Source organism: Thermobia domestica, chromosome 14 (genome assembly GCF_964235325.1).
Source record: "Thermobia domestica chromosome 14, izTheDome1.hap1.1, whole genome shotgun sequence".
Taxonomy (NCBI): domain Eukaryota; kingdom Metazoa; phylum Arthropoda; class Insecta; order Zygentoma; family Lepismatidae; genus Thermobia; species Thermobia domestica.
In genome coordinates this window covers 170362547-170389169 of record NC_137467.1, presented here as the reverse complement: position 1 = coordinate 170389169, position 26623 = coordinate 170362547, and the positions used below count along the sequence as shown (strand labels likewise).

General features: G+C 37.7%; 1 protein-coding gene across 1 annotated transcript; it reads right to left on the bottom strand.

Moving 5' to 3' along the window:
- Positions 1–1339: 1339 nt before the first annotated feature.
- Positions 1340–26623, bottom strand: LOC145670105 (uncharacterized). Its single transcript, XM_081738474.1, has 3 exons — positions 26293–26623; positions 25737–25964; positions 1340–1343 (listed from the first exon to the last, which is right to left on the bottom strand). Exons 1-3 carry the CDS (start codon positions 26361–26363, stop codon positions 1340–1342), a joined length of 303 nt encoding a protein of 100 aa, XP_081594600.1. The 5' UTR covers positions 26364–26623.

Genomic DNA, 26623 nt, shown 5'->3' with positions numbered 1-26623 from the left:
TATTCCTTAAATAATAATATTTTGATGAAAAGAACGAATTCTGTCATAAATCCATTCAAAATAGTGATTCCAAAAGGACTACAACGTATTATTATTGAATATTTTCATGATGATCGACTTACGGGCTCTCATTCTGGAGTTTTTCGAACGTTAAGGAAAATCATGAAAAGATTTACGTGGAATAATGTCGTGATGGATGTAAAGCAATATGTGAAATCGTGTGATATTTGTCAGCGTGTTAAGGAATCGAATCAAAAGAGGATGGGTCCTTTAGAATCTAAAATAGCAAAAAGAATAAATTCTTGTTGGGCTTATGATATTATTGGTCCACTCCCATCCTCACAGGGCTACAAGTTCATTTTAATAGGAGTCGATTATGCAAGCAGGTTCGTAGTCCTAGAGAAATTGAAGAATATTACTCCTACCTTGTTAGCTAAGATGTTTATGGACATTTTCAGTCGTCTAGGGTATCCGGAGACTCTAGCAACTGATAATGCTTCGGTTTTTGTATCGGAGTATTTCTTTAAGTTTCTCTTTGGATTGGGTATTAAACATATAAGAATTAGTCCATACCACCCAGAGGCGAATCCAGCGGAAAGATTCATTAAAACTCTGAAATCGGCGATGAGAGCTTATTGCTCAGACAAACAAACACAATGGTCAAATCTTATTCCAGAACTCCAGTATTCTTTAAACATCTGCGAACATTCAGGACTGAAAGGTGTTCCAATGGAACTTTATTATGGACGTCCGAATTTTACACCATTAGAAAACCGTTGGCACATTTCAGATCTTGATCTTGAGGTTAAATCAAGTAAGGAGTTATGGCAGAATGCCTTATCCAATATGGAAAAGGCTTGGAATAAGAGGAAAAAACTAATGAATCAACGGAGACGACCAGTTGTTATTGAAATTAATGACAGAGCTTTAGTTAGAAGTCATGTAAAATCATCCATAAGAGAAAATATATCTAAATCGCTTAGCGATAAATGGATCGGACCTTTTGTAGTTAGGAGATTCCTTACACCCAATACACTTTTACTTTCGAATAAAAATGATGACCAAGAGTCATATAGAAGGGCTCATGTTTCCGAAGTGAAGAAATATTTTCAGAGAAATCAGATTGATAGTAACCCTTAAATAGACAACAATGCTCAGTATCAACTGACAAAATAGAGTTTTAGTATCTTTGTGTGTATTAAATGTATTTTATCTTTGGCCAAAGATAAACTTTTAATATAGCTATACGTAAGTTGTAATGTTGCAAATAAATATTTTGAAAGATGTTAAGAATATTACTTTTAGTAATATATATATATATAAAGATAAGTTTGACATGTTAACTATAAATAAATGCAAATTTATTAGTAGAAATAAAGTATTGGAAAGTTTTAAATAGTAAAACAAATGTTAATGTTTGTCTAGCTTTTAACAGAAATTTCTAATTTTTGCAATATAATAATGAGAATTTTTATATTCCTAGCAAAGTCTTTGTATCCTGAGTTCACGTTGCTGCCAGATGTCTTTTTTCCCTCAAGGCGGGGAAATTGTAACAAAAGCCGCCACTGAATCTGAATTGGAGGAAAATCGTCAGGACGTCTTTTATTACAAAGCAGAAGCAATTAAAAAGTATAACTTATATTGTAAAACATCGAAAGAAAGAGAGAAAAATTGTTGTAACATTCTTTTAATTTTTTTTGAAAAAAGTAAAGATCTTGGCGATTAAAAAGAAGAGAAAAGAAAAGGTGGTAAATTGTAATAGTATTTCCAGACGGCAACACTGATTTCTTCCTTCCTCCGGGCGTAGCGGACTCCCGGCCGGTGAGTTACGCTCGGAATTGAAAGGTGTGAAGATGTCTGATTGAGGCTAGTGTGAACAAGAGGAAACGTGGAATTGCTACACGACCACGAGTTTGTTCGATCGGTATTAGTAACTTCGTGTGATTTTTGAATGGTTCGTTTAAAGGAGACAAAGTTTAACAATTATTAATAACGATTATATCTGGAAGTAACAAAAGAGTGAACCGAAACACTCTCGTAAATGTTGAAAAGTGGGGCAGGAAAGTGGAGTCGTGAAAATCAAGGGATTGGTTTTTAATTCCCAGTGCAAATATCCGATCTTGGTATTGAAAAAGAAAGAATTGAAAGTGAATGATTTGTTGTTTAACTACATAAATTACCAGATCGTTGTTTTGCAGTAATATTTGATGAAAAATCAAATACTCCACTTTGTTTCGTCTACTTGGATATGTTATTAGATTCTTTCTGAGAGGATAGTTTCTTACGTCTTTCCTTTCGTTATTTGTGTTGTATTGAGTGGGTCGAGTACGCCAAATTGAAGGTCGATTTCCATCCAGAGGAGAAGGACGGCGATATACAGTTGGTAAAGAAAGGTATTAGACCACTATTGAGAGGTAAGAACTATTTCAATTTTTGTACTTCCTTGTGACCCTTGTTAAATGTTAGGGATATGTTTTCCTTAGTTCTTGTTGGTTGTCTCGTAGTATTCTTCCTTTGATCAGGATTTTTCCGTTGTTCGATAAATGCGAAAGTTGTCTGGACCGTTATCAAATTCAATTGCCTTTTTTTTTGACAAAAATCTCAGCTCGATCCTTGTTAATGACATTTTCAGCAGTCGAAGAAGGAGAAGCATTCTGTTGTTGCCTGGAAATACTACGTTTTGTATTGGAAAGAGAGTAACTGATAACAAAAATTAAAATTAATAAATTGACGGGATCAATCCCAGTGCCATTTGATACAAGTGTGTGGCGTGACCACTTATATATTTTGCTTCTTAATTATTTCATTCTAATTTGATTTACAATTTTTCAAAATATAAAGAAATTAAAGAAATATAATTGCCTAAAACATAAGGTTAGAGGGAGGTTTGCCCCCCCCCCATAATTTGTGAATCAGTAACGATTGACAGTTGCTTGCATCAGATTGTCACTAGATAGCTTTGATAATTGTTAAGAATTGGTATATATACGTAGTATAAAATAAAAGATATTAAATTTCTTATTGGAGTTATTGTAGGTTAACGTCGCATTCAAATACGTCATTTCATATTCAATTATTCGTTGGAATTATTGTTGGTTCACGTCGCATTCAAATACGACATTTCACTTATTTATTTTTCGTTCTAATAGTATACTTATTGTTATCCACTTTTTGGAATTGAATAAAATCAATAAAACAAGGATTTTTGTGTGATTATTTCCAGATTTTGTGTGTGTATGTTTGTGTTATATTATTGCAGCCGAATTTTGTACGCTATTTTCTACTGAAGGTCGGAGGAGAGAAAAACACTGATTGAACCAATAAAAGGTAAGGGTTGTTGGGGGGATTGAGCTGAGATCTCGCATACAAGAAGCTTCAGATGTCCCGCACCCAAAGCGCCCGATTGATGAAGGCTGGTTTACATTTTTTTTTGGGCTGACCGGATTCTTTACGGGCGCGTTATAGGTTCAGATCCGGAGAGTTTGGGGGCCAGCACATCACTTGGAACTCGCTCCTGTGTTCCTCGAACGACTCCATCACACTCCTGGCCTTGTGACATGGTGCATTATCTTGTCGAAAAATGCCACTACCGATGAGAAACATGGCCGTCATGAAGGGATGTACGTAGTCTGCAAGCAGCGTGCGACGCCTCGGCCGTTATGGTGCCTTCCTCGAGCTCCAATAGACACATGGATGCTCACCTGAATGTTCCCCAGATAATAATTAAGCCGCAGCCAGTTTGTCTCCGCCCCCCAGTACAGATGTCAAGGAGCTGTTTCCTTGGAACACGACGGATTCGCACCCTCACATCGTCATAATGAAGATGATATCGGGATTCATCAGATAATGCAACGCTCTGCCATTGTGCCAAGCTCTAGTGGCGATGGTAACGTGTTCATTTCAGTTGTAGTTGCCGATGTCGTGGTGTTAACATTCGCCATCGTTAGGAGTGTTCGGTGCACTGTGTATTCAGACTAGTGTTGTGAAGGTCTGTGAAAAAAACAGAAATTTTGGGTTAAAAAAACAGTTTTTTACGGTTTTCCCGAGCTGGGGAAAAAACGGAAAATTTGGGTATTATCAGAATCATCATTTTTGTTAATCACAGAATCATTTTAGTTAATACTAGCAGCGTTCACCCCGCTTCGCTGCGGTCACCCCGGAACGCAATAAACTTTGTTACTTAGATAATTTTTACTTTTTCGCTTTCAAGTGATATGATAAAAACCATAGAAGATTGCAGTAAATGTTAACATTATATCGCCTGTCATTTATGTTAACCCGCCCCGCTTCGCTGCGGTCACCCCGGAACGCAATAAACGTTGTTACTTAGATAATTTTTACTTTTTCGCTTTCAAGTGATATGATAAAAACCATAGTAGATTGCAGTAAATGTTAACATTATATCGCCTGTCATTTATGTTAACCCGCCGAGTGACACGGTCATGCGGGTTGCATATAAATACGTTTATTTTTACCTATGATGAACTAACAAAGGATTTGTACGTTATGGACACTTGAATGGTCAATTATCTCAAGACACTGGTAATTAAAAATTAAAGTGATATGATAAAAACCATCTAGGGTCCAAATCCTAATAACCCCCCAAAAATGAAAGAAATTGGTTCAGCCGTATTAGCGTGATGAGGGAACAAAGGATTTGTGCGTTCTCTTTTATATATAAGATGTTAAATCAAACATATTTCCTAGAGATATCTTCATTGTTCTATGTAAAATTCCGGAAATTTTGAAACCATTAGTAAAAATAATTTGTTCGGAAATATTGGCAAAAACAGGAAAATATAGTTTAAAAACTATTTGTTGGCCTGATGCTAGTAATCTTACTTGCTGTAACATGTCTGCAACATATACAGTGGGAAGTCGAAAATTCGAACTAATTGGGACCACAGGTAGTTCTGATTTTCAAATTGTTCGGATTTTCGAAAATGACCAAGAAAATGCCATTTAGGCTTACATATACTGTACGGTATGTTCTTCTATCGATACAGTGGTTATTCAGTACATACAGTAATTACAATACCGCACGTAAGGCTACTTACATTTAATGTTTCTGAAGAACCTGCTTGTACTCTAAATAACACTGTTCTTGTAAGTCACACTTAAAACTTATAGGCCTAAGTTAAAAATAAAAATAAAAATACATGACGAACAATTACATATAAATGAACTTTTGTAATAACACTGACTTCACATAACGTCGATGGACACGCTATTGTTTGTTTCTCGCTAGCGTTAAGACAAAATGTAAAAAGCTTCTAGGGACCGCGTTCGGATTTTTGACGTTAGGATTATCGACGTCCTACTATATATACAATGTATTTCGCTAACGAAAAAATACTTAAAGCAACAGGTTTTAATTCTACTTTACACATATACCGCACAAGTGAGTAAATTTGAGCAGCGAGAAATATATTAAGTGAAACTTCCGTTAGTTATTATTACAGACTAGCAGAATATCCGTTCTTCGCACGGGGAGAATACGTTTCATTTTGGACGCAAAGGGCACCAAAACTGTCATCAATGAAGTTGTGGAGCCCCAAAACTATGAATTTGACATTAATACCGATAATTTTCAATCATCTTTACATGTCACCGTCCCCCTTAGAGTACTAATGGGGCTGAATTTGTGGATTTAAACGGCATCTTCTGTTCATCTCAGCGAGTATGGATTCGAGGCCATTTTCGATCATGTATATATATCGCTATCGCCCCCCCTCTCTTCACACTCAAGTATACATTGCATAAAATGGGCTTCAATCCTGCTTTACACTGGATAAAACTGCAAACTATGGTTTAGCCCCTCCCTTGACCATATCCTGGATCCGCCACTATGCTAAAAAAAATAGGGGTTCAGCTGAAACATCACACAAGACCTTAAGATAGTGTATGAATAAGCTTGTGTTTGACTCATATATATAATACAAGAAGGAATGCTTTAAGATACACTAGAAAAATGGGGCACATACTAGTGTTGGGGCACGGAAAACCTTGATCACATGGCTCATGACACAAGACGGTTATGTGTGTACCTCTCGAACTGCTCACAAACAGGCAAGGCAACAACACTGATTGTTCCTTAATATGTCATATGATCACTTCAAATAGCCAACAGAGCCTCGCACCTGCGTGGCATGGATTCAATCAGATTATCGATGAGTTCTTGGGGAATGTTGTGCCACTCATCTAGAAGAGCGACTTCCAGTTCTGGAATGGTTGTTGCGGATACTGGCCTTGCGGCAATTCGTCTGCCAAGCATGTTCCAGACATGCTGAATTGGGGTGAGATCCGGAGAGCATGCTGGCCACTTCATCCGAGCGACACCCTCAGCTTCCAGCATCTTATCCACTAACCAAGCTCTGTGAGGACGAGTATTGTCATCCATGAAAAGGAACGAATCACCAATGGCACCAGCGTAAGGAAGAACAAGAGTTTTCATGATCTCATCCCTATATCTGAGAGCCGTCAAAGAGCCATTTCGGATGATGTGGAGCTCAGTACGCTCACCAATGCTGATTCCTGCCCACACCATCAGTCCACCACCATGATACTGGGATCTTTCTCGCACAAGCATGGGATTGTGTCGTGTTCCACAATCTCTCCAGATGAAAACACGTCGATTATCAGGCTCCACACGGAATCGAGACTCGTCAGAGAACAAAACATTGCCCCATTCATTGCGTACCAACCCACGATGTTCCTCTGCCTACGCTCTTCGATCAACACGGTGTCGTGCAGTTAATGGGACACACACCATAGGCCTACGTGCGTCGAGACGCGGTCATTTTGGATTACTTTTACATCTCTCGGTATATACCCCCCCCCCCGCTGATTCTCGGTCCGCATACAATGGTAGCTGAATTTGCAAATCATCGCTAATGGAAGTGTCACCATTGTTCTCAGCGACCGCGAAACCTATGGATTTGACACTAATATCGGTCATTTTGTATTACTTTCACATGTTTCGGTATCCCCACCTCCGCTGACTCCCGGGGGGCATCTTCAATGTTTCTATATTAGTCTGGCATTTAATGTGCATGGTTTGTTATATTACGTATACATTTTCGTGAGCCAGGGAGGTTCATTCTTATCAAACACGGAGATTATGAAGGAGCAGATCTACTGTACAAAATATAATAAAAACATCTCTTTCGGATTTCTATCATCCCGCAGTCCAACCCCGAGACGGAAACATAAGAGATAGGCTTTTTGTTTTTAAACAAGATAACGTGTCTAGCGAATGCTTTACATTGTGAAGATTATATTAGTGAAAATTAAACGAATATAATTTTACAACTTAATATACATATTACTAAATGTTTAGCTCTCCGTTGCTATGTTGTTAGCGATGCGCCTTTCTCGAACGAGGTTTGATTCATGGTAGGAGCTCATGTGTTTCAAATCCAACATTAAACTGTACGTTCACGCCTTGTAGAGCTTTGCTCCTAAAAACGACGCTAAACTATAATCTAATTTAATATTACTAAATATTAAAAAATAATGACTTACCAATGTGACGTCAATTTGGCAGTCATCAAATCCATTTTATACTTTCACTTAATCCAGTGGATATTAATATAACAATTACAAGACAGACGCGCATATAAATACTCAGAAACAAGCACATACACACGTACACATACACAAATATGAACACTTCAAATCTCTTTATATGTGTCGGACTGCACTGCATCAAGCATCTTCTCATGTATCTGCATTTTCTGATTTATCCACAGATTTGTTATTTGTACACATCAATCATTTTAGCTTTTTCGGGAAGGTTCAGGGTTCGTTCTTCATTTAAAGAGTCGGTTCTCTGTATTGGAAACAGAATGAGGGGTGGGAGGGGGAATTTATACTTTATGAATGGATAACATTTTAAGAAATATATACAAAACATGCCGCTTCCGACGCAGCACTAAAGCATTTCTTTTAGCGGTGTACTACTAGTGGTACCCTGATGATAATACCCCCTCCACTCTCAAGTTGTAAAGTGAGAAGGGACAGAAACATCCCAGACACTCAGGGTTCAGTTGACAATAATAAAACTATGGGTAAGTAAACATCTTGTGCAGAGTCACGTTTTGCTTATTTTTGAACATTTATGTGAAATCAACAATACAACAGCGGAAATACTAACTGGTTTTATTACTCCAACCATCGCTTCAACTAAGGGATAATTCCCAACGGTCAGTGAGTCATCTAAATTTTCGTTCTTTTTCTGTTTTCGTTCTCTTTCTCTTTTTCTGTCCTCGTTCTTATTCTCCACATCTTTAATGAAGTAGGGGGCGCCCAACCCCTCGACATTTGGACGTCTTTTCCTCTTGGTTTCGCCATTTGTTGGGGGGCGCGGTGGCTCAGTGGTAGAGCGTTCACCTCTGGTGCTTGGGGTCCCGGGTTCGATCCCAGCCCCCGCCAAGTGAACTTTGTGGTGGACAAACACCGTGCTCGTGGGTTTTCTCGGGGTTCTCCCGTTTCCTCCCACTTTCTTCATTCCACCATTTCACTCATCTCTCATCATCACCGCCTCCTTTAGCCTAACCGGCATAACCGTGGGACGTAAAACTCAAAGATTTGATTTTTTTTCGCCACTTGTTGAAGACAATCACCACAGCACTCCTCGAACACCTGACAAGTCCTGCAGTTTCCGAAATTCTCGTGCCGAGTGTTTCTGAGCGAGTACTTTCTTTAAAATAATATTAAAAATTATAGAAAGATTTTCGAGACATTCGAGTCGAGTCGAGATTTTTACCAGCTGTCTCGACTCGACTCGAGTCTCGACTCGAAAATTCGAGTCGAGAAATACGTTTGTCTCGACTCGTCTCGAATTTTGCAAAGAGTGTCTCGACTCGAATCTCGACTCGAATTCGAGTCGAGTCGAGTCGAGATTCGAGACATGTCTCGACTCGAGCGCATCCCTAATTCTATATAAGATGTCTACCTGCAGCTTCACTTGAGATCCAATATTATAAGCCTCAACCTAGAATCGAACGCAGGGGTCCTATGTCAAGGGCACGGAGGCTAACTCTATAGCCACGAAGGAGCTCAATACAGGACTAGAGTTGAAGATAAAATCTATTCTTTCGTTATTGAATCCATATCAAGAAAGTGGGCCGCGGTGCTTCAGTGGTAAAGCGTTCGCCTCTGGTGCATGAGGTTGTTAGTTCGATCCCAGCTCGCGCCATATGAGCTTTCTGCTGGACAAACGCTGTGTGCATGGGCTTTCTCGGGGTTCTCCCGTTTCCTCCATTGTTTTCATTCCTCCATTTCATTCATTTCTCACCATCACAGTCTCTTTTAGACTAGCCGGCATAACTGTGGGACGTAAAACTTAACGTTTTTAATTTTCCATACCAAGGAATTATTGTTCGATATATTAGACTGGATTTCCTTATAACGATCCTTGTTGGAACCAAAAAATAGCATATTTTAACCACTTTCTGCTTGAATAGAGGGATAAAGATGGAAATGACACAATTTTGATGTTGAATGTATATCAGAAACCTATTTCTCGCTTCCTCTTACCTTTTCATCTCTACAGAGATCACTATTGAAGCTAGAAGTGGTAACAGATTGAACATACTGGTAGAGAGAATAATTGGATATAGAACCTCTTGTTATTCTGTGAAGAATACTAAATACTGGAGTCTCAACTAACGAGGAAAGGGCGCGATGTCCTCCCGGGCTACCCTCTGAATTTATCCCTGGTCGTAGATACAAAACATACATACAAATGAAAGCAGTTAATATTGGTGGGTTTAAATATTTAATACTTGCGTACTGGCAGCATTTTTTAGTGTGAAGAACTACAGCGACTTCATTTCGACCCCTTCCCTGGAAAACTTCTGTGGACACCCATGATTAATTTCTGTATATATTTTCTTTATTTTTTAAATATAATTTCAGTAAGCTAACTAGTGATGCATACCCAATTGGTAACGGCTAGGGCAGGGCAGTTGATATATTTAGTGCAATTATCTCTGAGTGACATCGCGCCCTTCTCTCGTAAGAATACAACCCTTGATTGTAAATTCTCAGTCTATCTAAATCTTAGGTTGATTTCTCACAGAATATCGCGAGAGATACAGACAAACATCAATTGAAAAGAATGAGAAACAGAAAATTGAGTGATAAAGAGCCTTTAATTTTATTACTTGTTCTCGTAATGTATATAAAGGTTATGCTTGAGATACGAAAAAAGGATTCTGAAACTATCAGAAAGGGTAGTATGTAATAAGCAAATACATTAAAGACACAATTATTTATAATGTCAATTATATATGCTGTTCATTGGGCAAAACACTACAAACAATAAAGGTTGATCTTAGACTGGAGAAATGGCTATCCTTCGTTTTTCATTTGCCCACGAAACAAACGCCTGAGAGATACACAACCCACGTATACAACTGTGTGGTGTTGGAATGTATAACTCCTAGGATATAATGTTGCATTTTTTAAAAAATCAACACTTCGAAAGTACCCTTAAAAAATGTAATAAGGAAATAATGGCCGTTTTTTTTAAATATTCACTTAGAACTGGACAATCTACACAAAATTTGGAATCGATCAGTGAAAACGGCACGTTTCTAGCAGAGTTGGCGTGGGTCAATGAAAACTTGACCCACGACCCACTGACCCACCACCCACCGTGACCCACTCTGACCCACCACCCACCGTGACCCACCACCCACCATGAACCACTCTCATCCACTTTGACCTACTCTGACTCACCAAAATCCGCCGTCATCAACTCTGAACACGATCCACGGCCTCTTCTGAACTGACTAAAGAGTTTACACTTGTAATAAAACAAGACTGGGAAATAGTCACTAATCGGAGTTTGAATTTCTAGTCAATCGATCAAGCACCACTCTGTTACAATAACGGTGGATCTGACCTTTACGATATAAAATGGTAAAATGTTTGTCAGTGAGAAAATTGAAACAGTTCGAGGTAGGGGGGGGGGGGATTAGTGTGTGCCTAAAATATACTTGTACTAAGAGAGTATTCTTGCAAGTGTTAATTTCTGAACGCATTCCACAAGAAACTTCTATTCGCAGGAAAATACCCCTGTACAATATGGAAAAGATTATGGTTTCTCATTTCACAGTATTTTTCTAACAAAAAACTTGAAAAATCAGTTGTTCATAGGGTATAAAGGTGCTCGGGTACCCTGTGTGAGAGCATCTCCATAAAGTATGCTCATAATTGTAATTTGTGTAATCACTAAAACACCACGTTAAATTTAAGTTACAAATATGCATAATTGCAATTATTATGAATATTTATTCAAAAGTAGTTTACCTAAAGCAAAGAAGAGAGTTACTAAAAATTAGGTACAAAGTTGAATAACACAAATAAGCCATTAGTAATACAAGTATACATTTTCCGTAACTCGTAATTTTCCACCTTAAAACAAATCTGAAATCGGATTTATTTCCTGTTGGTAACTTTTTGGCGGTAAATTATCCGCAGTGGAATTATGTCCATCCTTCAGCCAAGAAATAACTAGCTCGTCTACTTTGAGCATGTCTAGCGGTGGGCCATTAACATTGATGAGCAACAAGTTAGACAATGTTTGAGCACTTAATCTATTTCTAATATCAGTCATCTGTAAATTCATAAGGGGAAATCCCCGTTCGCACTCTGTCGTGGAAATTGATAATACTTCTACCCGATTTCTGCAACTTCTCATCGACAATCTACTTGTTAGACTTAAGTCTCATAACGATTTTTCTTGGTCAGGTTTCAAAAATACTCAGCAAGAAGTATCATTTCTCTATCACCATACAACATCTTTTCCATATCGACCATGTCAGTTGGCAATGTCGACTCATGTAGAACAGAAACTTCATCTACCACGCGTTTGATAGGGAATCTTGTGAATAAATTATCAATTAAAGCCTGATAAACTGATGATTTCTTATTTTTTTAAATAAAGTTAAGTTTTGTAATTACACATGAAGGTTTGATACCATTACTAAGTTCCCTCCGGCGTCTAGAAAGCGAAAGTAAACGAGGTTCCTGGAAAGTGTTCAGAGGTGAATGGGAATTTCCCTCCTTCTTCAACTTCAATTACCACACTGCTGTTTGTCATGTGCGAAATTACGATGAATTTCAATTAAATTATCATAGTATAATTATTTCCTTGATGAATTATCGATACTTTTCAGTGGAAAAAAGGATGAAATTTCAAAGTCGAAAACCAAGGTAAGTGGACCAACGAAAAGGGAAAAAAAGAGTAAAATTTTCCATACAATTATGCGTACAATCCAAACTTCAAATTTCCGTGCAATTAAGCTTACAGTACAAATTTTATGCCTATTTTTCTCACAACTTTGTGAGTTGATTGTCCTGTGCTGTAAGCGCTCCATACGCTTCAGCAATTATTATAGCAGAAAGCAATGGATATATGAAGCCAAGCACTGTATTTTTTTGTTTCTGATTTTTTTCCTTAAATAACATCGATCGTTTTCGACCATTTTTACAAACCAACTCACTACCAATTCTCCATATATAGAAAGTGCCCCCTTCCCCACATAAAGGAGAATTTTAAAAAATGCTAGGACACATTCTGTTTATTTTCAATATAGAGTTAATACACTGAATTTCAGCTCCGTAAGTTTAACGGCTTTCGAGATCCTGATTTTTTTTCAAAAAATTCGGATCCTCACTACCTCCTTAGGATATTATGCATTATAATAAAAGCAATATAACATCCCAATTTGGATTAAGGCCTAACTATATACCAAAAGTAATTTCATTTGACTTTGCAATTTGACCGTGATAATCAGGCACACATAGTTACATTCAATTTTTTATAAATAATTTACATATTGCAGTGATTCAAAAATGTATTTTTTCCAGTAGTTAGCTATAAAAATCCACAGGTCTCGAAAGCCAAGTTGTAGTGTAAGTCCTATTGCTATTATTACTATTAAAAATATCAATATCCAAAAGTGCCCGAAGTTCTTTTTTCACTTGGTTAGATTTACTCACCTCAGGTAAGTAGACAGAAACAAGTGGAAAAGAAAGGGAAATGAAGGTCTTGAAAGTAAAACGGAGACAAATTTACCAGTCTTCAGAAGATACATATTGCAGTGATTCAAAAATGTATTTTTTCCAGTAGTTAGCTATAAAAATCCACAGGTCTCGAAAGCCAAGTTGTAGTGTAAGTCCTATTGCTATTATTACTATTAAAAATATCAATATCCAAAAGTGCCCGAAGTTCTTTTTTCACTTGGTTAGATTTACTCACCTCAGGTAAGTAGACAGAAACAAGTGGAAAAGAAAGGGAAATGAAGGTCTTGAAAGTAAAACGGAGACAAAGGACCCCGCACTTTTCTTATGGAAAGTGGCTTTCGGCTAATGTTGTTGAAACTTCACTGGTTGATAGTTCTTAACATGTGGATGAAAAGTCTCAATGGGCACAAAGACCTAAATCCACTCCTTCCCCCCAAAAAACCGCCTCCAAGTAGCTGGGGGGGATTGAACTGATTTCAGCATGTAAAACAATTTGTTGTTTTAATCAACTCAACAAGGACTCCAAACAACCACATGTTAGACTATCAAACTACCCCACTTGACACCGCCCTTTGCCCCCCACATTCCCCCCCCCCCGCGAATTACCTTACGGATGTTCCATATTACTGTAGTTTATAGTTGCGCGTATGTGTTGAAATACCTACAGTTTTGGTCTCACCGACGATATAATGGGTTTCACGTATCGCTGATTACGAATCTGAGGTGAGAGTTTTAGAATTCAAGATGGATGATCAATATGGCGGATCAAAAACACGAAACTCCGGAATGTAGCCACAAATAGCTGTTTACTAGGGTATTTTGTGTCGTTGGTTACGAATCTGAGGTCAAAATTCTTGAATTCAAGATTGCAGATCCAATATGGTGGATAAAAACGTCGAAGCCACAAATCGTAGACTAGAGTGTTTTTAAATCGCTGTCTAAGTACGCAACATTCCTTGATACCTCAGCCACCATCTGGAATTATTCTGCACCCTTGCCCTTTACCAAAACCCACCACAGATATCTTAATGTTGAACGGTGTTAAAAGAATTCATCAATTATCTGTTCATTATTTTCATCATTTCGGTTTGCAGCATCTAATGTGGTACTTAGCAATGAGTCATCGGGATATCTAATATTCTGAAAATGTCGTGCATGGCCTAAATACCACAAGACACTTGCAACGTGCGCACACGTACCTAATGTACGAGCACCGCTTTGACATTTACAGTAGTAACCTTGAGTAACATTTTGATCATAATCCTGGTCATTGTGTTAGTAGACAGAGGATACCGCGATGCAATTCCTTTACTGGAATATTTAGGAATTGATCATATAATGCCCGCACTCCTACTACCACGTGAAAGACAACTATCAACAGAAGAAGCGAATACTTCTCGGCTAGTTACTAAAAGTCGATGAATACTCGAGGCAAGAAATGGGCATCTAAGATCTGTTTTTAAGTTTCTAGCACAGACGTTGAATCTGCAACATGCAAAAAAAACTGAATAGTTTCTATCGCATAGCTGGAGCTATTTTGAACAGATACCATCCCGTTATTTTCATGCAAGATGCAACCATAGCTAGAGAAATGAGAAATAGGTCAATCATGCCGAACGTTGTTAAAGCAAGAGCGGAGGTAGATAATCTTATTAGAAGGTACGGTCAATGGGTACCGCTAAATGGTCAAGGCCTAATTGATCTCTCTGTACATAACTTAAACTACTTACGAGATTTGACTGTAGGCAGATATCAAGTAGATCTCTCATCCTCTTACGAACAAGATAAACTAATAGGAGATAAGGACGAGCAATTCCACCTTGACGAAAACGTAACTGAACCAGGATTCCTGCGCATACGTCTCTACTCAAGGTTCCGCAATGCAACTAAGCTAAGTTTTCATAGCACATATAGCCAATGATGAAGATGACCAGGATTATGATCAAAATGTTATTCAAGGTTACTACTGTACATGTCAAAGCGATGCTCGTACTTTAGGTACATGTGCGCACGTTGCAAATGTCTTGTGGTATTTAGGCCATGCACGTCATTTACAGAATATTAGATATCCCGATGACTCATTGCTAAGTACCACATTAGATGCTGCAAACCGAAATGATGAAAATAATGAACAGATAATTGATGAATTCTTTTAACACCGTTCAGCATTAAGATATCTGTGGTGGGTTTTGGTAAAGGGCAAGGGTGCAGAATAATTCTACATGGTGGCTGAAGTATCAAGGAATGTTGCGTACTTAGACAGCGATTTAAAAACACTCTAGTCTACTACGATGTGTGGCTTCGACGTTTTTATCCACCGTATTGGATCTGCAATCTTGAATTCAAGAATTTTGACCTCAGATTCGTAACCAACGACACAAAATACCCTAGTAAACAGCTATTTGTGGCTACATTCCGGAGTTTCGTGTTTTTGATAAGCCATATTGATCATCCATCTTGAATTCTAGAACTCTCACCTCAGATTCGTAATCAGCGAATACGTGAAACCCATTATATCGTCGGTGAGACCAAAACTGTAGGTATTTCAACACATACGCGCAACTATAAACTACGGTAATATGGAACATCCGTAAGGTAATTCGCGAAGGGGGGGGGAATGTGGGGGGCAAAGGGGGGTGTCAAGTGGGGTAGTTTGATAGTCTAACATGTGGTTGTTTGGGGTCCTTGTTGAGTTGATTAAAACAACAAATTGTTTTACATGCTGAAATCAGTTCAATCCCCCCCAGCTACTTGGAGGCGGTTTTTTGGGGGGAAGGAGTGGATTTAGGTCTTTGTGCCAATTGAGACTTTTCATCCACATGTTGAGAACTATCAACCAGTGAAGTTTCAACAACATTAGCCGAAAGCCACTTTCCATAAGAAAAGTGCGGGGTCCTTTACCAGTCTTCAGAAGATACTCTCTACAATGCAGTGAGCAGAGAGGGTCGGTTGATCATACTGAGTCGGTGGGTCGCAGTGGGTCACGGTGGGTGGTGGGTCGCAGTGGGTCATGGTGGGTGGTGGGTCACAGTGGGTTACATGCTGTTGACTCACGGCACACTGATCCACTCGGAAAACTTGACTCACTTGACCCACCGACCCACTGACCCACTCCATCTCTGATTTCTAGCACTTCTAGTTTTCGAGGTTTCATTGTTGAAAGGATTGGAGATAAACACATAAACTTTTCTTTGAATACAAACATATAAACCTAGCATTTTAATATAGAGATACATGCATAATATTATTTTAAAAATCACACGAACAGAACAAGTAATCTTTCTAAAATTGTTCGAGGTAAAACAAAGGCGCCAACGAACAGACAATAAAGCACCTGTGGTGATAAAAGATTGTGTTTGTCAGTGGATAAAAGTAATTACCATTTCAATTTAAAAAATCATGAAAAATTGTGAAGAAATACCTTGTGGTAAATTAGACGTCAAAGATACTTATTTTTTCATTAGGATAATATTTTTCAGAAAATGTCAAACTTTAAAGTACAATATAATGGCCTTTAGCAAATTAGGAAAGGACAAACAGGGACAATAATTGATATAAAAAGACCAGCTTTTCAATCAAAAGAAAATGAAATGAAATCTTTGAGTTTACCGTCCCACGTTATGCCGGTATGGCTAAAGGAGACGGTGATTATGAGAAATGAATGAAATGGTGGAATGAAGAAAGTGGGAGGAAACGCGAGAACCCCGAGAAAACCCACGAGCACGGTGTTTGTCCACCACAAAGTCCACACGGCACGAGTTGGGATCGAACCAGGAACCCCAAGCACCGGAGGTGAACGCTCTACCACTGAGGCACCGCGCCCCCAGTTTCAACCAAAAGATCAACCTACACCTAATCTTTAAGCATGAGTCCCATGGAGAAGTCTCTGAGAATTTACCACGAATACAAAACATTTCAAACATAGAAAGAAAGACCACTGTCTGATCGAAGCTAAGCAGCATCTGCAATAGGTAAAGTATGACAATAGAAAGTTTATCTATTTGCAATATTTGCAAAGGTATTTGCAAGGTATTTGGATATCACATGATTTTAGGAAATCTCTAAAACGACAGAAAAAAAATGGAATACTTAAATATTCAGTTTATTTCTGTTATAATTGACCTAGTATTGAGTGAGTTTATAAATTATCTGTTATGCAAAAATTAAATGAAATCTTTGAGTTTTACGTCCCATGGTTATGCCGGTTAGGCTAAACGAGACGGTGATGATGAGTACTGAATGAAATGCAGAAAGTGGAAGGAAACGTGAGAACCCCGAAGAAATCCACGCACACGGTGTTTGCCCACCACAAAGTTCATTTGGCGGGGGCTGGAATCGAACCCGGGTCCCCAAGCACCAGAGGTGAACGCTCTAACACTGAGCCACCGCGGCCTCTATCTGTTAATGCAGTAAAGCTTACATACTGTGTCAGGAGCTGAACTCAATACCATTAAATGTTTACAGTTGAACGGTTATATTGTTACATAAAGGATATCTATCGTACTATCCTACTACCCAGTGGCGCAAATCCCGAGGGATGAGGGGGACATGTCCCCTCCAATCTTCGAACTGGGGGGACTGTCCCCCCCATAATCCGATTTGAAATGTATTTTTTTGGGGGGAAAATACGATTATTATTGTCCGACTGCCACAAAGTAAAGTGAGATGAAATTGATGTCACTTGCTGTATAATATACAACAGGTTAACCTTAGAAATCATATTCATCTACCGTAATATGTCTCTCATCTCCCCTCTTTTCTAGAATAAGCCTCAAATTTGCCCGCCTCCCAATGTTGAAGATAACTCTGCTCTCCCCTGATCCTCCACAACATTGCTTTTCAACTTCATAAACATTTAGAACATCGCTTTTATATATTTGGTTCATTAATACAATTATGTCATTCATGACAATAAGAGATTGTAACCACCACTCTTTAATTTGATTTACTAATTCACTCTTCCCTTTAGTTATTGGAATAATTTGTTTCCTTAATACTTTATTTATTTATTTATTTATTTAACAACCACCAGATACAACTCAGAGGCCATTTTATACTGGATATCTAACAACAACAACAACAACAATGGAAAGGATTTGGTAATGTGTCGGCCAGGGCCTGTTTAGTAGGTACCATCTCGGCATTTGCCTGGTTGAACTGAGGAAACCCCTGGAAAACCCCCGTCAGGTTGGTCGGCAGCGGGATTCGAACCCGCGACCTCCCGAATGCGAAGCCAACACTCTACCACTTGAGCTAGGTATGACACATTTAATTCATTCAATTCAGACAGTTGGTGTTTTGTACCCAACATATCCTTGAGTTGCTTGCATAAATTTTACAAAAATTTAATATTTACAATAATTTCAGGGTTTTAAAATTAGGATTACTCGCAGGAACTCAATCCATATAAGAAAACTGTTTCTCACTATCTTTACAGTTCTTACTTTGTGGCGTTCAATATTGGAACCGAAAAGGGTAGATTTCTACATTTTCGGATCTGGAAGAGAAATGAGGGTGGGAAGTATATTTATTATTAAGACGTTGAACCGATACCGAGAAACATCTCCTTATCTATTACGATTTTCACTTTATCGTGGGTGATCAATGCTGGAACAGAAAGTGATAAATTTATCTAGTTCCAATATGAATAGACGGTAAATAGAGATAGAATCTATTTTTGGAATACTGAATGGATTCCGAAAAACCATTTATCATTATCTCATCATTTTAACTCTTATGCCTCAAGAGAATTTATTAAACGCTTTCAGGGATATGAGTTTAGAAGTAAACGCAAAGAAAGCTAAATACTTCGAAGTTCATTGTGGTCGTAATATTATAAAATTTTGGATGCGTCAAAGTACACTGAGGAAAAAAATGTACGTAAAATCGTATGTTACATTTGTAAATCCTGTAGTTTTTGGTCTTAAGGTACAGGAAACGTATAACTGAAAACGCATGTTTTATAATACTTTGTTTCGTCTAAACGTACTTTCCGTATGAAACAATAGAGGTGGTCAGGACCTCACAAATAGACGTACAGTATAAACCTATGACATATAGATGATGAAGGTTATACATATATATATATATATATATATGTGTGTGTGTGTGTGTGTGTGTGTGTAATATAAGGAAGACTGTTAGATATCCAACATCCTGCAACGGCATGATGTAACATCTACGGGCAGTGCCTATGTAGCATACGGATAACGTATGCTCCGCACTGATTTCTGTAGTAAGCAAGAGGATTCCGTATATTTGTACAATATACCGCTGTCCGGAGAACGGATTTTTCTCAGTGTATCAAATAATAATTTACAGGAAGTGGATACTTTCAAATATCTAGGATCAATATTCACAAATCAAAACCATATCCACAAAGAAAATACATGTCGACTAAAAGGAGGGAATTCGTTATTATTCAGTTTAAAATCTGTTGTCGTCGCGAATTCTGTCAAGGAATTTGAAGCTTAATATATATATATATATATATAAAAACCATAATCATGCCTGTTGTTCTGTATGGTTGCGAAACACGGTCGCTAACTCTAAAGGGAAGATCGTACACTGAAAGTATTTCAGAACAAGATCCTGAGATAAATATTCAAATCCAACAGAAACGAAAATGGGAAATGGCGGAAACTTCATAACGAGGAACTGCATAATTTGTACCGTTTACCAAACATGATTTGCGTCATCAAATGTAGGAGGCTCAGGTGGGCAGGGCAGGTCATGTAGCGAATATGGAAGAAAGTAGGAACGCTTTCAAAGTTTTAACTTAAAATCCAAATGGAAAACTACCATTACAAAGACCTAGGCGTTGGTGGGGGTGGGGGGGGATAATATTTAGATTAATCTCGCAGAAATACGAGCATAAAGTAGAAACTGGATCCAGTTGGCTAAGGATAGAAATCAATGGAGAGCTTTTGTGAACGCGGCATTGAATGTTCTGGTTGCAAAAATGAAAATGAAATGAAATCACCTGTGGTGATAAAACATTGTGTTTGTCAGTGGATAAAAGTAATTACCATTTCAATTTTTAAAAAATCATGAAAAATTGTAAATAAATACCTTGAGGTAAATTAGACTTCAAACATACTTATTTTTTCATTAGGATAATATTTTTCAGGAAATGTCATTTGGACTTTTCTAAGATTTTGTAAACTTTAAAGTACAAAATAATGGCCTTTAGCAAATTAGAAAAGGAAAATAGTTGAAACAAACAAGGGCAATAATTAATATTAAAAGACCAGCTTTTCAACCAAAAGAAAATGAAATGAAATCTTTGAGTTTTACGTACCACGATTATGCCGGTTAGGCTGAAGGAGACGGTGATTATGAGAAATGAATGAAATGGTAGAATGAAGAAAGTGGTAGGAAACGGGAGAACCCCGACTTTGTGTTTGTCCACCACAAAGTTCACTTGGCTTGGGCTGGGATCGAACCCGGGACCCCAAACACCAGATGTGAACGCTCTATCACTGAGCCACCGCGGCCCCAACGTTTTGGTTGCATAGGCCATAGAGTTAGTTAGTTACCTTCAACAGACGGACACAGCCGTTCTATAACATTTCCTATATTGATGCATAACATACTGTACTTTGGAGTATTACAGGTTTCATTGTTTGCTTATAATGATTTTACCCATCCCAACTTGATGCTAGAATAGTAGCGTCTTTTCGTATTCTGTTACCACATAAATTACAACAGATATTGTTATAACTTCAATGTATTAGCATTTCATCATTTATTGATGTTACTTTATAATTACAAGAACAATATACCGTATGTATGGAGAATAATATGCAATTCAACTATTAATCAGCAGGGAAATAACATGACAAAAGGGTCAAACCAAGTTTGTTGTGCAAGACATTATTCTGCTGATTTTCCTAAAACAAAAACTTTACGTCTAGAAACAATGGCCTGCAAGAACATACGACAATCCTATTTATAATGTAAAATCAGACTGTGAGTAATGCCAATAAGTAAACTTCAAAATGTTCAAGAGTTGCGGGTTACATACTCATCTAGGCGAAATATATCGATATTCTTAATCCTGATAATAAGTCGTCGGAGTTCAGGAAGAAGTCACTAACTCCACAAACATACAAATGGAGTTATATACTTCTTCCAGTACGATAACGATACACAAGATGAAATACAGGATGTTTTATGCTTCATGTAGCAGGTGAAATTGTGATGCTAAGCGTTGTTATCTTTAACATTTCAATGTCATCTGCTACATCTAGCCTTATAATACGTATCAGAACGTATTATATCGTCCTCGTACTGGAACAAGTGCCTAACTCCATTCGTATGTTTTTGGAGTTAGTGACTTATGCATGAATACCGACGAAATGCAAGACGCTTCAGTCTGTCAGTCAAACTAATTCCCAAAAAATTCACAATGAGGCCAATAGTTGTCGTTAGTTGCACTGTCTCCTACCTGAAATCAAGAGATGTCGCTAGTGTGCGGTGAATGTGTAAATGAACCGAAAGCTTGGACCGAATCTATCTATGTAGGGTAAGTTTGGGTGAATCCGGACAGTTCTGATGTTTCTTTCTTTTACTGTTACTCCGCTGAACGTAAATATCCAATACTTCGTCATATTATTTAATGATATGTTGGTATGCATGTACAACTGAAATAGTTTTTTCTGGAATGGCATGTTCAGAAATAAAAAATAATTTTCTGAAAGTTGACAAAATCTTTGATTTGCAAATTTGGGAGGATGAATCCGGACAGTAGGTTGGCGATTCCGGACACTCAACTTTGAAGGAAGATATATACATGATAGGTATATTTTAGCTTACTATCTTGCTACACTAACATTCTAACATGATAAGTGCAGAATATAAATACAAATACATGATAAATACTGTAAATATATATATATGTATATATATATACCGGTGGCGTAGCTTACGGTTAAATAAAGTCCACACCTTGCGACCAATTCTTCCTATTGGTACAATACGCCTCCCGTACTTGTCTAATGAATAAATCTACTATGTAAAGAATCACAATTAAATCCATAACCAAAATGAAGGAGGAGATTAACTGAAAATATACCTAGTAGGCCCTATCCAGAATTTGGTATTCTTATAAATTACCTAATTCCTCTTCTTATCCCTCCTTTTCCTTCCACAGTACTATCCCAATAGTCCTCACTATGAGATTATAAATTGATCTACCGTCTTACCTTCTCTCTTGTGGACTTCCTTTCTCCTTCTTTTAACTACGGGGGTATGCATCACAATGACATTACAATTATCCTAATGACATTACAATCTTATAAGACCCACTAAAGTGATCCTAATAACTGTTATTCTTAACATGTGCCTTTTGCAGAAATACAGAACATGTGTAACTTCTACGATCTTTACAAAAGAACAGAATTGAAAAATTTGCATTCGCACAAGTGTTATCATGAGAAGAACGGACGTATGGACGAACTAACATTACAATATTGTAAGTCCCACTTGGGCCATCCTAATAAATAAGCAATCTGTTTCATCAGAATAACAAAAAAATAAATAAAAAACTATTAGTTATTATTGACAACGTACAACAAAAAATAGGTTTTTCATTATCTCGGAAAGTACTTATGAGATTTTACCCTCATGTATGTTGTTCTGAAATGAAATGAAATCTTTGAGTTTTACGTCCCACGGTTATGCCGGTTAGGCTAAAGGAGACGGTGATTATGAGAAATGAATGAAATGGTGGAATGAAGAAAGTGGGAGGAAACGGGAGAGCCCCGAGAAAACCCACGCACACGGTGTTTGTCCACCACAAAGTTCACTTGGCGGGAGCAGGGTTTGAACCCGAGACCCCATGCACCAGAGGTGAACGCTCTACCACTGAGCCACCGCGGCCCGTATGTTGTTCTGTTAATCTGGATGTGATCTATAAGTTATTGTTTGTCTCATATTTGGACAATATTAAAGAAAGACAAAAATTTAAAAGCTTCGAAACTAATTCTAGTTTCGGGTTTTATCCTATTTACTATATTGTGTACTGTCGTCTTATCAAACCATTTGGCGTAACAGCCCATTCTGAGGGCCTGAGTTACTCCAACGCCATCTATTAGCGAGCGGCTGAACGACATTCAACCTAGCGACGAACACGTTGTCAGCAAGCTACGTCGCTCTGTCTCTAACAGTCATATCAGTGGCCGTCACGTCTTTTATTCACGTGACTCCCCAGTTTGCCTCACGACGCTGGGTGGACGCCGAAACTTGAGAAGCATCGGCCGGGAATCGAACCCGTGACCACGCGGACGTGAGTTCAACGCTCTAACCATTAGATACGGTGTCCCTTGTACTGTAATATTAGTAATGTTATAGTGAGAAGTTTGGGGTATGATGAGCCTTCATAGTCATTGTCATCTTAATAAGTGGAGGGCATGGTGGCTCTGAAGCATAAGATTCCTAGTTCGATCCCCAACCGAGTATATTTGTGGTGGATAACATCGTCTCTGTGGATTTTCTGGTGGTACTCCCGTTTCCTCCCACTTTCTAATTCCACCAATTCTTCCAACATCATTCACTTGCCTTAATCATCCGTCTCCCTTAGCCGAAAGATCATTAATCGGAAGAACGTTAAAGTCAAAGGCTTTATTTTCTTTTTCGTCTTAATACGTGACGTAGTAATGCATCATTTTTTAGGTTAACAGAAATTAATTTCTTTTTCTTATTTTCTTAAAAACTGCATGATGATATCTGTCTCATCTTTGGACATTATTATTATTATTATTATTATTATTATTATTATTAAACGGTAATAAAATATTGTAGAAATGAGACAAATCTTTGTTTTACGTCCCACGATTACGTTTATTTATTTATTTATTTATTTATTTATTTATTTAAGGATAACAATCATCAGCTATAGCTCAAAGGCCATTTCATACTGCATATGTAACAACAAAAATAACAATGGAAAGGATTCGATAAGATATCGGCCAGAGTCTGTTTAGTAGGTACCATCCCGGTATTTGCCTCGCAGCACTAAGGAAAACCCTGGAAAACCTGATTCAGGATGATCGGCAGCGGGAAGCGATCCCACAACCTTCCGAATGCGAAGCCAACGCTCTATCACTTGAGCTACTTCGCTCGGCTATGTGCTCCAGGCTAAAGAGGATCGTGTTATGATAAGCGAGAATAAAATGGTGGATTGAAGAAAACGGGAGAAAAGAAAAGAAAAATTTTGAGTTCACGCATTAATATTGTACGAACATAAAATTTCCATTTCCGATGTTTCTTCCACGTTGGCAGAGGATAGAGTGAAAATGGCCACCCAAATCCTACTTTTACTATTCTTTTTTTCAAATAAGGATAACAAAAGGCATTTGCTCTTGACTTCCTGTATACGGGAGCAGAGTTGGCGTGGGTCAATGAAAACTTGACCCACCACCCACAATGACCCACCACCCACCATGACCCACCATGACCCACTCTGACCCACTCTGACCCACCACCCACCGTGACCTACTCTGACCCACCGTGACCCACCACCCACCATGAACCATTCTCATCCACTTTGACCTACTCTGACTCACCAAAATCCATCGTCATCAACTCTGAACACGATCCACGGCCTCTTCTGAACTGACTAAAGAGTTTACACTTGTAATAAAACAAGACTGTAAAATTGTCACTAATCGGAGTTGGAATTTCTAGTCAATCGCTCAAGCACCACTCTGTTATAATAACGGTGGATCTGATCTTTACGATATAAAATGGTAAAGTGTTTGTCAGTGAGGATATTGAAACAGTTCGAGGTGGGGGGAAATTAGTGTGTGCCTAAAATATACTTGTACTAAGAGAGTATTCTTGCAAGTGTTAATTTCTGAACGCACTCCACAAGAAATTTCTATTCGCAGGAAAATACCCCTGTGCAGTATGAAAAAGGTTATGGTTTCTCAGTTCACAGTATTTTTCTCACAAAAGACTTGAAAAATCAGTTGTTCATAGGGTATAAAGGTGCTCGGGTACCCTATGTGAGAGCATTTCCATAAAGTATGCTCATAATTGTAATTTGTGTAATCACTAAAACACCACGTTAAATTTAAGTTACAAATATGCATAATTGCAACTATTATGAATATTTATTCAAAGTAGTCTACGTAAAGCAAAGAAGAGACTTACTAAAAATTAGGTACAAAGTTGAATAACACAAATAAGCAATTAGTAATACAAGTATACATTTTCCATAACTCGTAATTTTCCACCTTAAAACAAATCTGAAATCGGGTTTATTTCCTGTTGGCCTCCAGAACTTTTTCGTGGTAAATCATCCGCAACGGAATGATGTCCATCCTTCCGGTGCAACGACATTGCGCAAATTTTTCTAAAGATTAGATCGTTGATAATCTAAGTAATTTATGTCTTATTAACGAGGAGCAGAAAGTGCTGAAATTGCGCAAATTTCCGCCGCGACGTTGCCAACAACAGGATTTAAGGAATTGTGTGAAATTTTGCATCGAAATGAAATGTATAAAGCTATTCCTTTATGAGATATATTTTATTGCATTCTAATATTTACAAAGCAACATACTTATTTACAGAAAATTTCATTTTACAGTTTGAATGCTTGAAATTTAAATCCTACAGCTTTTAAAAATGTCATACGTGCCTTCTCATAGTTTCTCTGCGAATTCCTGAACTCAGCATACTTCCTCATGACAAACTCGCTCCTTTTGACTTCTGCTGGTCTTTGGGCCTTTGAAATTCCTTTTAATATGGACGTTATTTTCATGGCAGTTTCCGTTTGGATCTCTAACAAAGCAGAAATCACCGTATGAATATCAGGAGCAGGGAAGTAAAATTGACTATTATAATGTCTGTGAAAAGCTTCTGGTCCATTTGTCGTCCGACGCATCGTGGATGGTATAGACGCCCACATGACAGGTGGATACCTAAAATTAATAAAATAAAAAGATCCTTAGTTCATGCACACAATTATTGACAATTTATATAAAACACTAAAACATTTATAACACTAGATTCAAGAAATATTTATAGTCTTGGTCCGTAATTTGTTTACAACTATCAAAACCTGCATTTTAATCTACGTCTTACATGAAGACAGAAGAAAATTTCACTATAATTAAGTTGCATTGAGAGAAAATACCATATCAGCACAACCATTAATGTTGTGTTCAAACTAGGACAACAGTTTTTGCAGTATTAAGAGTTATTGAAGCATGTGCTACTATAGATGAAATTCAAAAGGAAGCTACTTACTTGCAACCGTCTTCTATGTAGTTTTCTAGGACGTAATCGGAAAATTTATGCCCTGTATCATCCGGCGTCATTGATATTAGTTGAGTAAAGGCATCTGATACTTCTGTTGGATGTAAATATGGCAACCCAAAAAATGCCTTTATCCATGAACCTGTAAGAAAAGCAATAATAATAATAATAATAATAATAATAATAATAATAATAATAATAATAATAATAATAATAATAATAATAATAATAATAATAATAATAATAATAATAATAATAATAATAATTTGTTAGAATAAGCAAGCATTGGGAAAGTAGTGAAATTGATGGATCTTACTGTTGG